Here is a 17,550-nt window from a genome sequence, read left to right as displayed (position 1 = left end):
CTCCAGCCTGGGTAACAGAGTGAGACTCCGTCTCAAAAACAACAAAGTTTGGGATTATCAAGATGAAAAACTAAGTCAATTCTTACCAGCTAGGTTCTTGAAAGTAGAATCCAGAGACAGAATCAAACAACATACTCTGCACTTAGAACGCAGAGTATGTTGTGAGTTTGTAACTCACAGGAGAGATAGTAGTTAGGACCCACGTGACAGGCTGTGCCTCTAGACACTTCAACAGGAATCTTGGATCAGCTCTGTAAGTACACCCACAACCACGATTTACTATTTGAATCTGGTTCTGTTGAGCAAGCTGGACTTTGGGATCACTCAGATTCAGTACCCATTTTTGCCTTGGACATCTAATTTTCTTCTATCACTTCCTATTTACCCTTGGTGTGATCAGGTTACTACAGTATAAAGGAAGGAACACTGATGTCTTGAGCCTCCCTAAAGGATGTAGATTATCGCCTACATTCAGTGCTCTTCCAGACTCAGGATTTGCCACAGCTATTTCAGTACATACACTGGTATATTGAGTCGTCAGGTCAGCAGTTCCTGTCTGGGATTTCTGTGGGGGAGTGCATTCCAATTAACAGGACAACCTCCACATTCTGAAATACTCTATCCCTTTCTTAGGCTGGTCGCAGTGGCTCACACCTATAATCCCAGCACTTTGGGAGGCTGAGGTGGGTGGATCATTTGAGGTCAGGAGTTTGAGACCAGCTTGGCCAACATAGTGAAACCCCATCTCTACCAAAAAAAAAAAAAAAAAAAAACAAACTAGCTGGCGCATGCTTGTAATCCCAGCTGTTTGGGAGATTGAGGAAAAACTGCTTGAAACGGGGGAATGGTGCAGGTGACACCCAAATGTCTAAAATCTCCAAGCTATATAGGTTTTACCTTTCACTGGCAAAGTCAGTTAACAATTCACTCCTAAAGAGATTTACTGAATTCTGGAATAAAACTATTGTCACACAAAAATAAGGTAGTGGCTGGGCGTGGTGGCTCACACCTGTAATCCCAGTACTTTGGGAGGCCGAGGCGGGCAGATCACGAGGTCAGGAGTTCAAGATCAGCCTGACCAACATGATGAAACCCCATCTCTACTAAAAACACAAAACTTCACCGGGCTTGGACGTGCGCCTGTAATCACAGCTCCTCAGGAGGCTGAAGCAGGAGCATCACTTGAACCAGGGAGGCGGACGTTGCAGTGAGCCAAGATCATGCCACTGCACTCTAGCCTGGGTGACAGAGACTCCGTCTCAAAAAAATAAAATAAAATATAAAATAAGGTAAAGCTTTTCTCTATACTTTCCAGGATGTCTCATGTTTCCAGAAATGCCTTTAGTAGGCTGGGTGTGGTGGCTCATGCCTGTAATCCCAGCACTTTGGGAGACCAAGGTGGGCAGATCACAGGGAGATCCAGACCATCCTAACACAGTGAAACCCCGTCTCTACTAAAAACTCAAAAAATAAGCCAGGCATGGTGGCGGGCACCTGTAGTCCCAGCTATTCGGGAGGCTGAGGTAGGAGAATGGCATGAATTTGGGAAGCGGAGTTTGCAGTGAGCCAAGATTGCACCACTGCACTCCAGCCTGGGCGACAGAGTGAAATACCATCTAAAAAAACAAAAACAAAAAAAAAGCCAGGGGCCACGGTGGCTCAATTGAGCCTGTAATCCCAGCACTTTGGGAGGCCGAGATGGGTGGATCACCAGGTCAGGAGATCGAGACCATCCTGGCTAACACAGTGAAACCCCATCCCTACTAAAAAATACAAAAAACTAGCCGGGCAAAGTGGCGGGCGCCTGTAGTCCCAGCTACTCGGGAGGCTGAGGCAGGAGAATGGCGTAAACCTGGGAGGTGGAGTTTGCAGTGAGCTGAGATCCGGCCACTGCACTCCAGCCTGGGTGACAGAGCGAGACTCCGTCTCAAAAAAGAAAGAAAAGAAAAAAAGAAAAGAAAAAAAAGAAATACCTTTAGTGTCTTTTCCAAGGTAGTAAAGATGAGCATCTGGACATTAATCCTTTCATGCTCTGAAGCTATCCAAGTCATACACCTACTATTCAACTCGCCGCCCCTCCAGGGGTATAAACACCTCAGTTTAAGTCACTTCCCAATGTGCTCCTCACTCAACTAATAGCTTTTCCTCATTCTCCTAATGTTTATCCATTTTTAGGATGCCAACTTAAACTTGATGCGGTTAAATCCAAAATTCACAGAATAAATCTCCCTTTATTTTACACAGCTATGCAAATTGAGGTCAAGGATATGATCACAAACAATTTAAAGTTTAAATTTACATAAATAGCTGGGTGAGGTTGGCTCAAGCCTATAATCCCAGCACTTTGGGAGGCCAAGGCGGGTAGATTAACCGAGGTCAGAAGTTCAAGATCAGCCTGGCCAACATACTGAAACCCCGTCTCTACCAAAAATACAAAACTTAGCCGGGCGTGGTGGCAGACGCCTGTAATCCCAGCTACTCAGGAAGCTGAGACAGGAGAATCACTTGAACCCGGGAGGCGGAGGTTGCAGTGAGCTGAGATTGCGTCACTGCACTTCAGCCTGGGCGACAGACTCTGTCTCAAAAAAAAAAAGAGAGACCCAAATAAACTTTCTTTCCCATCAAAGTGGTACGTGTCACATCACACCTGGTCTGGTCTGACACACACAAAACCCCCACCCTATCCGGCACAGATACACTTAACATGCGATATTAAGTACAATTTCCATTTTATTTTTCTCCAGAGAGTAGTCTGTCTCAGTCTTTAAGGACTCAGCTCCTTACATGGGCTTTGGTGGGGGACGTGGGGCAGCACCCTGAAAGACAAAGAAACAAAAGAGTAAATTAAAACCCATGGATTCAAGATTCCCTTCCCCGAAAGAACTCGATCACCATCCTCTCACTAACAATGTATTCAGGCTACAAATGCATGGGAAGCTGGTAGAGGTGGAGGGAGAACACTACTCTGCCCTGTCTCTAAGCATGTTCAGGTGTGGGTCTCACCTGCCTTACAGCTTAACCTGAGGCAGAGACCTTAATCTGATATCCCCTGCACCACAGGAGGATGCAACTTTTTTTTATTTAAGAGATAAGGTCTCACTTTTGCCCTGGCTGGAGTGCAAGTGGTATAATCGTAGCTCACTGCAACCTCAAACTCCTGGGCTCAAGTGACCCTCCTGCCTCAGCCTCTCGAGCAGCCAGGACTATAGGTTCGCACTATCATGCTTGGCTTCCTTCTAAGTATTTTTTGAAAACATGGGGTCTTGAACTGTTGGTTTCTAGCAATCCTCTTGCCCCGGCCTCCCAAAGTGTGAGGTTACAAGCATAGGACACCGTGACCCGCCAGAATGAATTTTTTTAAACCAACACTCCCCTGGCTTCCATTCTTTTAAAATACTCACCGCAGGTCTAAATCGGGGAGGGGGTGTTCGGTCCTTGCGGGCTTCACGAGATCGATTCCTGACTACTTTGCTGTGAATTGCACAACTCACACAGTAATGTAGCTTCACATACAGCTTCGGAAGCACATAGGCTAAGGAATAGAAAATAGAATTATGCTGGTATTATATACCTACCTTGCTTTTTTGTTACATGATCTTACATGTTTACGTCAATTAAAAGTAAACCTATTTAAATGCCTGTCCCGCACATAAAAGCACCCCCAAAGCACCTGTTCAGCCCAATACCTGAGCACATGTGTTCATCTTGACACTACAAAGACCAGACTGACACTCTAGATGCAATAAACCAATAATCCAGTTCCTTCTACAGCTACACCCGCCCTAATGCCTACCCTGAACCTTGCTCTTTCTATAAAAATAACTTAAGGAAAAGAAACAAAGCGACGTTCTTATTGCTCCAAACATCATCCTTTTTTATTTTTTGTTTTGTTTTTATTTTTATTTTTTTTTGAGACGGAGTCTCCCTCTGTCGCCTGGGCTGGACTGCAGTGGCTGGATCTCAGCTCACTGCAAGCTCCGCCTCCCGGGTTTACGCCATTCTCCTGCCTCAGCCTCCCGAGTAGCTGGGACTACAGGCGCCTGCCACCTCGCCCGGCTAGGTTTTTGTATTTTTTAGTAGAGACGGGGTTTCACCATGTTAGCCAGGATGGTCTCGATCTCCTGACCTCGTGATCAGGCCGTCTTGGCCTCCCAAAGTGCTGGGATTACAGGCTTGAACCACCGCGCCCGGCCCAAACATCATCCTTTCACACCAAACTAGACTGCCTCCATTCTAGAAACGTTGAAGACATTCTTCCTCACCTGTACATTTTCACAAGTACTCAAATAATCATAGTATAAAAATTGTCAAATTTACCAAGTTTCTAGTTTTTGGAACCTCATAACCGAAACAGACAAACGTTTACCTCAGAGTAAAGGCTGTGCACTCTATCACAAAAACTAACCTTCTGCCCAGAAAAGAATCAAAACGACAAACAAGAGCACATAATATTCTTTTCTACCAGCAACAACCTTACATACGTGGAAAGTGCCTGAGAGTCTCCAACGAACAGAGCCTGCAGAAGGGCGAGGTTGGGTGAAGGCTTTTAAGGTACTGGGATCCTCAAGCAGTTCTAGCCGGTGATCCACTCACCATCAAAGACGCTCGCTTCAGAAATGTCCCTGACCGCTGCGGCCTCCACTATGTTTCGAATGACGAATTTCTTAATGGCCTTGTCCTTGGGCACGCATCGGGCACAGTTAGTGCAGCGAATAGGCTGCACATGGCCGCGGCCCTTTTTGGCACGACCGTTGTTCCTTCTTTTCTTTGTCTGCATTAGGACGGAAAACCTGTTAGGAAGGCAGCGCAACTTACCCAGCCTCAGCCCCTTTCCGGCCACAGGCCGCATCGGGAGCCTCCAGGAAGGCGCCCCTCGGATCTCCTGTTTCTCCGCAAATCCCGCCAAGCCCCAGAGCAAATGTATTCTGTCCACCCCTCGGCTGTGCTCCAGGCTCTCAAATCCCCACAATCCCAGAGTCTTGAACCCGAACCCCCACCCTCACCACGCCACACGATTCACCATTTTGGACGTACGGACCAAAAAAAGGAGGCGGTACCTGGCAGGGCCCTCTTATATAGCATGAGATCCCTACGCGCATACCGGGAGAATCCTTAGGAGACGGGCGTCAAGAACAGCAACTCACTTTACTCAAATATTCCCTTATATTCAGCATTTCTGCTGAAATCTAGGGTGGAAATGCGTTCCTCGTGTTTATTTATCTGTGGAACAAGGTGCACATGGGACTATTTATCCGGCTGGCGGAAGAAAATCGAGGTTATGTGTCTCCCAGCAAGCCTTGCGCCGCGCCGCACCGGACGCAATGCTGGACTACACAGTTTTCCGGTTTACGCGACGGTAGGCGTGGAAGTTGCCCGACGCTGGACCACAAGGCGCACTCCTTATTAGAGGCCAGAGAGGGAGAGATGCTTGGTGGGAATTGTAGTGTGGGAATTGTAGTGCGAAGCTAAGAGGCGCCTCTGGCCCCAAGTCTTTAGACCGAAGGCGGCGCTGCGCCACCGGGGGACGCCCTGGGTTCATTTCTCTGACAGTCCTGCTACTAGGTAGGTGTAGGATTACGAAGAGGAAGGCCTGAGAGGAAACAAGCATTTTGTGAATCCCTCCTTCCAATATGGAGAAAACCCCACAATGAAGCGCATTGAGGCTGGGGCTATTTCTCATTCGTTTTTTTAATCTCTGGACCCTGTTGGCACAGTGCCTGGCACTGTGGTAAGCTCCTTTATAAATATTAACTTATTTAACTTTGAGCAAGCCTGTAGGCAGGTACTATTATTATCCTCACTTTGAAAATTGAAGAATTTAGCCGGGCGTGGTGGTGGGCACCTGTAATCCCAGGTACTCAGGAGGCTGAGACAGGAGAATTGAACCTGGGAGGCGGGGGTTCCAGTGAGCCGAGCGCGCCACAGCACTTCAGCCTGTGTAATAAGATCGAAACTCTGTCTCAAAAATAAATAAATCAATTAAAAAAAAATTGAAGAACTGAGGTGCAGTAGGTATTCTGGCTCCGCTGTGCTATGCTGTATGTCACCTAACAAGTGGATGGAGGAAATAGCCTGGACTAATGACTTAAACGTTTTTCAACCAGATCCATAGCACGAATACATTTTACACTGGTACCCAGTACACACACAAACACGATTACGTGCACATGCAGAACTGAAACACAAGCTTCATGAAACGATACTTACCCTTATCATAGGTGTGCTGGTATGTTCTATTCTCTATTTTATATTTTTCTGGTCTCTATTTTATTTTAATAAATGCTGATCAAAAACCATGAAAGTTATTTCACCACTGATTAGTGAGTCTGACCCCTAAGTGAAAGATTCTTTTTTTTTTTTTTTTGAGACGGAGTCTCGCTCTGCCGCCCAGGCTGGAGTGCAGTGGCCGGATCTGGATCTCGACTCACTGCAAGCTCCGCCTCCCAGGTTCACGCCATTCTCCTGCCTCAGCCTCCCAAGTAGCTGGGACTACAGGCACCCGCCACCTCGCCCAGCTAGTGTTTTGTATTTTTTAGTAGAGACGGGGTTTCACCGTGTTAGCCAGGATGGTCTCGATCTCCTGACCTGGTGATCCGCCCGTCTCGGCCTCCCAAAGTGCTGGGATTACAGGCTTGAACCACCGCGCCCGGCGGTGAAAGATTCTTATGTATAAACTCCATTTACCTCTGGAGAGCTATCAGAAAGACTTAAGCCTTAGGCTGGGTGCAGTGGCTTACGCTTGTAATCCCAACACTTTGGGAGGCCAAGGCGGGCAGATCACCTGAGGTCAGGAGTTTGAGACCAGCCTGGCCAATATGGTGAAACCCCATCTCTACTAAAAATACAAAAATTAGGTCTGGTGGCACACACCTGTAATCCCAGCTACTCGGGAGACTGAGACAAGAGAATTGCTTGCACCTGGGAGGCAGAAGTTGCAGCGAGCGGAGACTGGGCTACTTTGCTACAGCCTGGGCAACAGAGCAGAACTCTGTCTCAAAAAAAAGAAAAAAAGAAAGCTTCAGCCTTGAGCAGGAATGGCTGTCCACAGACAGCCAACCACCCAGTTGTCTCCAAAGCTGAAGAAACTAGGGTGGCAAGGGGGCCTCCTAGCATTCAGACCCAAGATGGTACAGATGGAAACCGTTGTTCATTCATGAGTCACTCTAGAGTCTGAACACACCAGATTCACCTTCCCTCCAGCAAACCATCATGCATCATGGTTTCTTTTAACCTTTAACCCACTTTTTGGGGCTAAAATCTGTTTTCTTACTTTCTTTTTCCTTTTTTTTTTTTTTTTTTTGAGACAGACTCTTGCTCTGTCACCACCCAGGCTGGAGTGCAGTGGCGCCATCTCAGCTCACAGCAACCTCTGCCTCCCGGGTTCAAGCGATTCTCCTGCCTCAGCCTCCCAAGTAGGTGGGACTACAGGTGTGTACTACCATGCCCAGCTAATTTTTATATTTTTAGTAGAGACAGGGTTTCACCATGTTGGCCAGGATGGTCTCGATCTCTTGACCTCATGATCCATCTGCCTCAACCTCCCAAAGTGCTGGGATTATAGGTGTGAGCCACTGCACCCGGCCCCAGCTAATTTTTGTATTTTTAGTAGAGACAGGGTTTTGCCATGTTGCCCAGGCTGGTCTCGAACGCCTGAGCTCAGGATATCCACCTGATTCGGCCTCCCAAAGTGCCAGGATTACAGGCGTGAGCCATTGTGCCCAGCCTTTTTTTTTTTTTTTTTTTTGAGATGGAGTCTTGCTCTGTCGCCCAGGCTGAAGTGGCTTGATCTCGGCTCACTGCAACTCCGCCTCCTGGGTTCAAGCGATTCTCCTGCCTCAGCCTCCCAAGTAGCTGGCACTACAGGCACGCGGCACCATGCCTGGCTAATGTTTTATATTTTAGTAGAGACGGGGTTTCACCATGTTGGCCAGATGGTCTTGATCTCCTGACCTCATGATCTGCCTGCCTTGGCCTCACAGAGTGCTAGGATTACAGGCGTGAGCCACCGTGCCCAGCCCTTTTTTTCCTTTTTTAAGATGGGTCTGGAGGCTGCAGTGGCGTGATCACACTTCAGTGCAGGCTCGACCTCCTGGGCTGAAGTGATCCTGCCGTCTCAGCCTTCCGAGTAGCTGGGACTACAGGCATGTACCACCATGCCTAGCTAATTTTAAAATTTCTTGTAGAGATGGTGTTGCCCAGTGTTGCTGAGGCTGTTCTCAAACTCCTAGGCTCAAGTGATCCTCCCAAGTAGCTGGGATGACAGGTGTGCTCCACCACTCCCAGCTTTCCTGTCTGTTTTGACTTTGAATTTGCCAGTTTCAATGGGACATGGAAAATAATAGACTCTAGATAGGAGTGTCTCTAATTTTCACTTCACTGTAATCGCGTGGAAAACAGAAGGCAGACATTACTATATGGAATAGCAATGAGGTAGATGGAAGAGAACAGAAAAAAGTTCAGAGTGAAGGGAACAGAAAATAGTTACTATTTAAGACAGAAACAAATTGATGTTCCTACTTTGGATTTTTCTAGCTTAGGGGTTTCACTGGCTGCATTCCCTGGCGTAAAGGGATGAGCACATGCTTTGGAGTCACACACCCCTGGGTTCAAATTCTGGTTCTGTCACTTACTGGCTGATGAGCCTTGGACAAGGTATTTATTCTCTCTTGGGCTTTTATTTTTTCACCAATAATTGTGATCATCCTTTTGTAGGTGTTTCTACAATTCAATGAGTACTTAGCATTTATGAGATGCTCAAGCAGTGGTAGACCCTATGATTATCATCATTCACATTATTTTACCCTTGGCATAGAATGTGTTTTGTGCACAGTAGGTACTCAACAAATGTTTGATTAATTTCTACTTTGGGTAGACAGGCAAGTCAGACTTTCTCTCCTATCCTGAAGGCACTCTTTCCTGGTAGGAAAATCTCCTCCGTTTCCCAGTCTAGGCTGAAAATTCTTTGTTTTTGTTCACCTCCTAAACTGTTCAGTAGTTGGTACTGCAACTACTGGGACTACAGGCATGTACTGCAAGGAGGACCCCTCCCTCTTAGGAGAAAATCAAGGCAAAGGAAGTCTGCAAAAACAACCAGAGGTGTTAAATTACTCATGTTTATTTATAACAGACTTTCAGCCAGTACAGTACAAAACTTACAGTAGTATATCTCCATTACACAAATATTTACTTACAATATATTACATATACAAAATGCTTTGCAATAAGTCTCAAAAGCTAGTTTAACTCCCCTTGAGAAAGGAGAAAAACTCCTTAAAAAAGTGGGGGAGGGGAAATCAGAAGGAGAGAGGAGGAGGTGAAGGGGTAAAGGTCAAAAGAGACACCAAACATAGGCTACAAAGGAAACCCTAAGAGTAAGGGAGAAGAGAGGTGGTATTGCACTTGCTTCTGTGTTTATTTTTTCTTTTTGTTCTTCATAACTTCTGATTAAAAATATATATATTTATATATATATATTATGTACACAAGGAAAGAAGCTGCCAGAAGTATTACAAAATCCTATCTGCAGCTTGGACACTGACACAAAAAAACAAAGGTCTGGAAAAGTGTCTACTTAGAAATTTTTTTGTTTGTGGTATTGATTTTGAATAGCAATATAAAAGGAAACACCTCTTTTCTCCATGTGGGTTTCAGTGTGTGTGTATTTTTTTTTCTTTTTCTTTACTTTTTTTTTATGCAAAAGGAGCTGGGAGAGAGCATGAGGATGTTTGAGGTTCCAGAGCTGGAAGGCTCTGAAAAGTAGGATTTTGTACCTAAGACCCTGGTTAAAGTGCAGTGATGGTCTGGAGAGAGACAGGATGCCCCCTCTCCCCTCCTTAGCACCTGGTCTTGCCCTTCCAGTCTCTGCTCTCATGGGCACAGAGTATAGCCTCAGAGCATAGTCCTTCATGTTCCGGGAGGTTACAGGTGCCACAGTTGACTGGGGAAGGGGATGGGGGCACCCTAAGGCTCTGATACCCCAGAAGGGACTAGTCCTTATGAAGTGTCACCAAATACACAGCAGACACAGAAGAGGTGGGAGGGGGTAGGTCTAACAGGAAAGGCTCAATAACCAGACTAGTTCAGGAAAAGCCCAGATATTAATCTCAGCTCTGCTGACATTCTAAAACGGAGCTAGCACCCCAGGGTGCCGTTGAGGATTCTTCCTTTCTCTAGAGACCACTCTGCTCTGAGCTAACCTCCCCATTCTCTGCCCTTGGCAGCATCTATTTATTGCTACATTGTCAAGGAGGAACAATCACCCCACAATGCTTCTCCCTGCCAATCTGGTTCTCTTGGGGAAACCTCAGAGTAGGGGAGAAAAAGGAGGACAAAGAGGAGAAAGATTTTTAGGGTCTCCCTTCCCATAAGAAGGTAAGGTAGACTCCTCTCAGAGCCCTTAAGGCCCTAATCCCAGGATGTGTTCCTTAGCCCACCCTTTACCATCCCCCAAAAAATATCCCTGATAGGGAGTGAGAAAAGTAGGAGGTAAAAGAGCCAATAAGGAAAGGACATGTGGAAAGAAAGATAGAAGGGGAAGGAAGGGAAGAGAAAAGGAGAGAGAGAAGGACCAAGAGTTACAACTTGTGAGGTGTTGTGTTTGGTTTTTACTTTTTTTTTTCTTTAAACATAGAAAAACAGCCTTTGGTTTGAATCTCAAGGAAGCAGAGAGTGGGATGGCTGTGGCCTCGGGCAGAAAACTCTTGTAGAAAGAGACCTCCACTTGCAGTGGAGTTGTATCTCCTTCTGCCCCTTCTCACTAATCCTTGGTTACTCAAATAGCCAGGGGTCTCTGCAGTAGCCAGGAGTACCCTCTCCTACCCTGTGTTTGGGAGCTGAGTGTAGAAGGGGGTAGTAAAGGATGACCCCATTTCAGTTGTACCCATCCCAGTCTTGCTGGAACAAGGGTGGAATGGGGTGAAGGGCACATGCCCATGCTCATGCTGGGATAATTTTTGGTTATACTGAAAATTAGAAGAGAGAAAAGAGATACCCGTTTCTCCCTGCCACTGATCCTAAGAACAGGGCTCAGGAGCCCGGGAATGAGAGGGTGAACCCTGCTGGGAGGGAGCAGCAGAAGGCAGCATGACTGAGGGGCTGAGATAACCCCTTGTCATCAGGCAGCAACCCACTAGTTTCTCATAGGATGGGGACTGAAGGAGCCCCTGAGAGCCTAGGAAGGTCACTATAGTGAAGAAGTTTGAGAGGTGGAGGAGAAAGAGAAGAATTTTGACCCACCCCTTTCCCATGCCCTGGTTCCCAATTAGGCACCTGAGGCTCCCAATGTGTCAGAGACAGAGGGTTACAGACCTAGCCTTGGCCCCTGAGAATATAGAATTGGGGCACTCCAAGGAGAGAAAAGCCACCACTGAATAGACCGGTAGGTTGAAGGGACTAGAGCGTGTGGAGGGGTAGTTCAAGGAGAGGGACCAGATCTGTCACATCCTAGAGGGAGATCCTGAATGTAGGCTTTGAGAACTCATGTTACTAGGGGAACATCAAGAGGACCCTCAGTCCCACAGTGCCTGGGGAGAATTTCTTCAGCCCCTCCTACTTCCAAATGAGGAAATAATTCTTCATTCATTCAAGAATAGTGCAAGCTGCCTAAAGTGAGAGGGCACAAGAGGTATGGAGTACCAGGTTGAAGAGTCCCAGAGAGGAGATATAATGCCACAGAGCTAAGGTAGGGCTGGGGGGAGGTAAATCAGCATCAAAACTGAAGAATTAGATAATGTAAAGGGTGAGGACTTAAAGCAAGAAGCTTGAAGTCTCTTAGTACTAAGAGGAGCTTCCTACCCCTGGGGCTGCTGGAAGATCTAAGAGAGAAAAATTGACCTAAAGTGGAAAGGAGCTGTGGACAGGAGGGTGGGGGAGTGGCAAGGGACTGATATAAGTTAAAAAAAAAAAGGCAAAAATAAATCAACTAATTAATAAATAACTCAGTATGCTGGGATGAGAGAGGAGAAAAAGGAAAAACATAAGCAAAGACCTGTTTCATCACAATGCTTAAATCGGTCAGGATAGAGGAGGAGAATGAGTGAGGAGGGGTCAGGGTCAGGCGTGAGGTCAGGTAGCCAGTAGTGAGGGCTACAAAGCAAAACTCCTTGGGAAATGGTGGGGACAGGGATCAATGCCTGTAGGCAGGGCAGTGGACTGAGGGGAGAGGGAGAGTTTGCTAGCCCACCTTATGCTCCCCCCGGACAATGTGGGAAGAGAATTCGTACCGGTCCTGGCTGTGATAACCACAGATGTTGCACTCAAAAGGGTCTCTGAAGCCATGGCAGCCCATGTGGATAGTGAACATGACATGGTCCAGGAAGAGGATACGGCAGTGCTCACACTTGAAGGCCTTCACAGGCTCACCACTCTCGCCCACCACCCGAAGCACTTCCTTGGAGGGGCCTGGGGTGCCCCGCAATAACCCCTCCTGTGGCTTGGGGTCCTCTTTGGCGTAGGCAGGACTGTGCCGGCCCACCACAATGGTGGGAGGTGGCTGGGGTGGGGGACCCTGAGGGAGGGATACCACCCCTGCAACCCGATCTTCGTGGTTGCTTTCTGTGTCTGTGGAGTCCTGGCAGCCATTGCTGGGGGATGCCCCAGGGTCAGTCAGGGGGCCTCGGGCCCGGTAGAGGAGGGGACCTCCATCAGCCAGGTCCTCAGGTCCCTCACCTGCTTCTCGGGATCCTGGAAGCTCCAGTCGACCAGGGAGGGGCTGCATCTGGGTGTAGACAGAGCTGATGACAGGCGTGAGTTCTGAGATGCAATTGGTGGGTGGAAGGCGGAGGGGACGCAGATGCTCTGCACCCACAAAGGCCAGGGAACTTCCAAAGCCAGGTTCCAGGCTGTGGTGTGCCACCAGCTCCACATCCTTTTCATAGCCACCCGAGTTCACGTCATAGGGGAGGTCTGAGAGGCTGAAGCGCATCTGCTTTTCGCCTGTGGAGAAGAGGAACTCAGCAGGACTGGGTTTGGAGAATTCTTACACTCTCCTCAGGATTCTTTGTTTCCTTACCTGCCGGGCTGGGTGTAACATTATTTACTATGCCGCATTTACTTTCCCAGGGTCAGGTCCTTTGTGGGACTGCTCCCTGACTCTAGGCTGTAATCTTAGAGAAGGACTCAGTCCCAGGCCACTGATTTTTAATACTTCATTTTCTTACTCTCCATAAAGTTCCAGGTCCTTAGAGAGCTAATGACCAGTGCTGGGGATAGGGGGAACCACATACTTATTTCCTCTCTCTGACTCTCTAAGGGCCCACACAGACTGAAGTTCTTATTCTTAAAAACTGAGACAGCCTGGGCTGGGTGCAGTGGCTCACGCCTGTAATCCCAGCACTTCGGGAGGCTGAGGTGGGTGGATCACAAGGTCAGGATACCGAGACCATCCTGGCTAACACGGTGAAACTCCGTCTCTACTAAAAATGCAAAAAAAAAAATTTGCTGGGCGTGGTGGCAGGCGCCTGTAGTCCCAGCTACTCGGGAGGCTGAGGCAGGAGAATGGCATGAACCCAGGAGGCGGAGGTTGCAGTGAGCTGAGATCGAGCTACTGCACTCTAGCTTGGGCGACAGAGCGAGACTCCATCTCAAAAAAAAACTGAGACAGCCCGATCCCTCAACCCTGTGCCTTACAACCACCACAAGTCTTCAGTGCCAACCCTTCTCCACTCTCTTTGAGTACATCCTCCCTCTTTACTTTCCTCGTGTCCTGAGGATAGATTTTGAGTAACAGAGGCCACCAGACTGCTTCCTTTCCTTTTTTTTTTTTTGAAACGGAGTCTTGCTCTGTCACCCAGGCTGGAGTGCAGTGGCGCGATCTTGGCTCACTGCAAGCTCCACCTCCCGGGTTCACACCATTCTCCTGCCTCAGCCTCCTGAGTAGCTGGGACTACAGGCGCCTGCCACCACGCCCGGCTAATTTTTTGTATTTTTAGTAGAGACAGGGTTTCACCATGTTAACCAGGATGGTCTCAATCTCCTGATCTTGTGATTTGCCAGCCTCGGCCTCCCAGAGTACTGAGATTACAGGAGTGAGCCACCGCGCCTGGCCCACCAGACTGCTTTCTTTCCCTAAACCAAATCTCCAGACCACACAGCTCAGATATTTTTGAGCTGTGGCTTAAAGCTGATACCTCTTTCCAACTGGACTCTTACCTACAAACTTCTGGGGTGTGGAACGCTTGCGTTTGGTGAGGCTGTTGGCCAGACGATCGATGAAAGTTGGCCGCTCAGAGGATGAGTGCAGCATGGAGTCTGGCACCATCTCCAGGTCACGTATTTCGTCACCTAGTGGGAAGGAGGTGAGGACAAGTAGTAGCAGTTGAGTAGGGGTGGCATTGGCCCCACAGCTTTTTCCTGGAGAAAACCAGCAGGTCAGTAACCAAGGAAGGTCATACCGGATGCCTGGGAAACTGGGCTCTGTTTACTCTACCTAAAGCTCACTCCAGCAACATTTCAGATCATTTGGGGACAATCATACATATCTGGCCCTTGGTTACTTCTTATGTTCTCTCTCTCCCATTAGGCCAAGGATATAGACCCAAACTTCCCCTACCTCTTGATCTCCCTAAAGCACCCACCACAGACAAGGCTCTGCACCAACTGGGGTACCTAGAATGGGGTGTTTGGCAGATTTACTGGGATAACCATCCCCTGTTCCACAGACTTCATCTCTCAGTGCGGGAGATACTGGAGTCACCCTTGTGCACTCCCTCTCACCATCCCCTTTTAACTCCCCAGTAGTACATCAACAGCCCTACCTGGTTGGCCAGCCAAAGCTTGGGCTTCAGTGCTGAGACTCTGTAGGTAGTTATGGCACCGCTCCTTGTGCTCCTCCAGGGTACTCTGCTGTTTGTAGCTCCGGCCACAGTAGTTACACTTGTAGGGCTTACCCACTGTGGGAGAGGAGACTGGAGGAGAGCGGAAAGATGGCATCAGAGCTACTTCTCGCTGTGCCCTGGCTCTGCAGATTCAGCCAAGAGCAAGTATACACTGGCATGGGGAGGAAAGGATGTTGCTAAATTGAGTTCTTCTGCTTGTCTTTCATTCCCCAACTTCAGCTGCAACCATGGACAGGTGAACCATATTTGATGATGAGAGAGAATGTGCAGTTATGGGAGCAAGGGAATCCTAGGGCATGTGGCTTCAGACTGGTGGTGGGCTTGTTCAACATGGCCAAACTGCTGCTCAAAAGAAGTGAGGACCCAGGGACTTTGTAGGGGATCATCCCTAGCAGGCAGGCAGGCCCCACTGCAGGATCTCAGAGACTGGGGCCCAGACTGTGGTTTAACCTTTCCATTTGGCAGGCGGATGTAAGTGCTGTTTATCAGACAAGGGGATTTTTTGCTTTTTATGAACTATCTGCTTTGGTTTGGGGGAAACTGGTGGGCTGGCATGACAGAAATGAGAGCTCTCAGATCTGCCAATGTGGGGAGGGGGCAGTTTTCATTGACCTTTACTTGTATTTTGACCTCCAGCCCTAGCCTGCTTTACTGATTATTTTGTCTTTCTGTCTCTCTACACTGAGATACCAAGAGAGCTCTAGAAAGCCCATCACTGATGCAGTAATTCTGAAAAGAGAAAAGGAATAAAAGAACAGAGAATAAAATAAACAAGAGTAAAAAAAAAAAAGAGAACACCAAATTTGGGTTGGTTTGTTTATGTGCTTGTAATAAAAGAACAGGTTATAAAGATCTTGTTTCTACTGAAGAAAAAAAAAATTGGAAAACAGAGTAGTACTTGATTTATTTATTTATTTTGAGACGGAGTCTCGCTCTGCCACCCAGGCTGGAGTGCAGTGGCCGGATCTCAGCTCACTGCAAGCTCTGCTTCCCGGGTTCACGCCATTCTCCTGCCTCAGCCTCCCGAGTAGCTGGGACTACAGGCGCCCGCCACCACGCCCGGCTAGTTTTTTTTGTATTTTTTAAGTAGAGACGGGGTTTCACCGTGTTAGCCATGATGGTCTCGATCTCCCGACCTCGTGATCCACCCGTCTCGGCCTCCCAAAGTGCTGGGATTACAGGCTTGAGCCACCGCACCCGGCCTAAAGATAACTCTTAAGACATATTTGTGAGAGGAGAGAAACAAGGTATTGTATATTTGATGTATCTTGCTGCTATTGAGCAGGGAGACAGGAGAAGGTATCTCTAGGAAGTTGGTAATTACTGTTCACCCCTAACCCTGCCATGCCAAAACTGGGCTTTGACTAAATCAACCTACTTCATTTTACTTAGGCTCTGTAAACCCTTGTATTTTAGGGATGAAATGAACACCATGAATCCCAGCACTTTGGGAGGCCAAGGCGGGCGGATCACAAGGTCAGGAGATTGAGACCATCCTGGCTAACATGGTGAAACCCTATCTCTACCAAAAACACAAAAAATTAAGCCGGGCATTATGGCAGGCGCCTGTAGTCCCAGCTACTCGGCAGGAGAATGGAGTGAACCCGGGAGGCGGAGGTTGCAGTGAGTCGAGATTGCACCACTGCACTCCAGCCTGGGCGACAGATAGAGACTCCGTCTCAAAAAAAAAAAAAAAAGAAAAGAAATGAACACCATGGTCCCTATCCACCCAAAGACCCTTGGGGAAATGGTTTAACATCTGGGAGAGGAATGATCCTCCAACTGCTTTCTTTTTTTTCAAATTTTAATTGATAATTGATACATAATATACATGCTTATGAGATACATATGATATTTTCATACATGTACATGATGTATAATGATCAAATTGGGGTAACTGGTATATCTGTCACCTCAAACATTTATCTTTTTTTCTTCTTTTTCTTGGAGACAGAGTCTCACTCTGTCACCCAGGCTCTGGAGTGCAGTGGCACAATCTCGGTTCACTGCAACCTCCACCTCCTGGGTTCGCGCCATTCTCCTGCCTCAGCCTCCCGAGTAGCTGGGACTACAGGCGCCTGACACCATGCCCAGCTAAGTTTTTACATTTTCAGTAGAGACGGGGTTTCACCATGTTAGCCAGGATGATCTCGATCCATCTGCCTTGGCCTCCCAAAGTGCTGGGATTACAGGTGTGAGCCACCGTGCCCGGCAAACATTTATCATTTCTTTGTGTTGGGAACATTCAAAATCATCTCTTCTAGCTATTTTGTAATATACAATAAATTATTGTTAACTACAGTCATTCTAATGCTGTAGAACGCTACAACTTATTCCTCCTATTTAACTGTAATCTTCTACCCATTAACCAGCCTCTCCCTGTCCACCCACTCCCAACCCTTCTCAGTCAGCCTCTGGTAACCCCACTGTTCTACTCTCTACTTTTTTTTTTTTTTTTTTTTTGAGACGGAGTCTCACTCTGTCACCCAGGCTGGAGTGCAGTGGCCAGATCTCAGCTCACTGCAAGCTCCGCCTCCCAGGTTTACGCCATTCTCCTGCCTCAGCCTCCCAAGTAGCTGAGACTACAGGCGCCCGCCACCTCGCCCGGTTAGTTTTTTTGTATTTTTTTAGTAGAGACGGGGTTTCACCGTGTTAGCCAGGATGGTCTTGATCTCCTGACCTCGTGATCCACCCATCTCGGCCTCCCAAAGTGCTG

General features: G+C 47.7%; 2 protein-coding genes across 15 annotated transcripts in view; both read right to left on the bottom strand.

Moving 5' to 3' along the window:
• Window positions 1-2,712: 2,712 nt before the first annotated feature.
• RPS26 (ribosomal protein S26) lies at window positions 2,713-5,330 on the bottom strand. Its single transcript, XM_023210817.1, has 4 exons — window positions 5,021-5,330; window positions 4,594-4,771; window positions 3,402-3,532; window positions 2,713-2,816 (listed from the first exon to the last, which is right to left on the bottom strand). The coding sequence occupies exons 1-4, from the start codon at window positions 5,021-5,023 to the stop codon at window positions 2,781-2,783; spliced, it is 348 nt and encodes a 115-aa protein (XP_023066585.1). The 5' UTR covers window positions 5,024-5,330; the 3' UTR covers window positions 2,713-2,780.
• Window positions 5,331-9,095: 3,765 nt separating this feature from the next.
• Window positions 9,096-17,550, bottom strand: part of IKZF4 (IKAROS family zinc finger 4) — a 37,418-nt gene continuing 28,963 nt past the window's right edge. For all 14 annotated transcript variants that reach the window (XM_023210820.2, XM_023210818.2, XM_031936320.1 and 11 more), the window contains 3 exons: window positions 14,754-14,903; window positions 14,149-14,280; window positions 9,096-12,933 (listed from right to left, as the gene is read on the bottom strand). In XM_023210820.2, coding sequence (XP_023066588.1) covers window positions 12,173-12,933; window positions 14,149-14,280; window positions 14,754-14,903 — 1,043 coding nt within the window. In that variant the 3' untranslated portion in view covers window positions 9,096-12,172. The remainder of the gene's footprint in view (window positions 12,934-14,148; window positions 14,281-14,753; window positions 14,904-17,550) is intronic.

This window comes from Piliocolobus tephrosceles, chromosome 10 (genome assembly GCF_002776525.5).
Source record: "Piliocolobus tephrosceles isolate RC106 chromosome 10, ASM277652v3, whole genome shotgun sequence".
Taxonomy (NCBI): domain Eukaryota; kingdom Metazoa; phylum Chordata; class Mammalia; order Primates; family Cercopithecidae; genus Piliocolobus; species Piliocolobus tephrosceles.
This window is presented reverse-complemented; position numbering and strand designations above follow the sequence as displayed.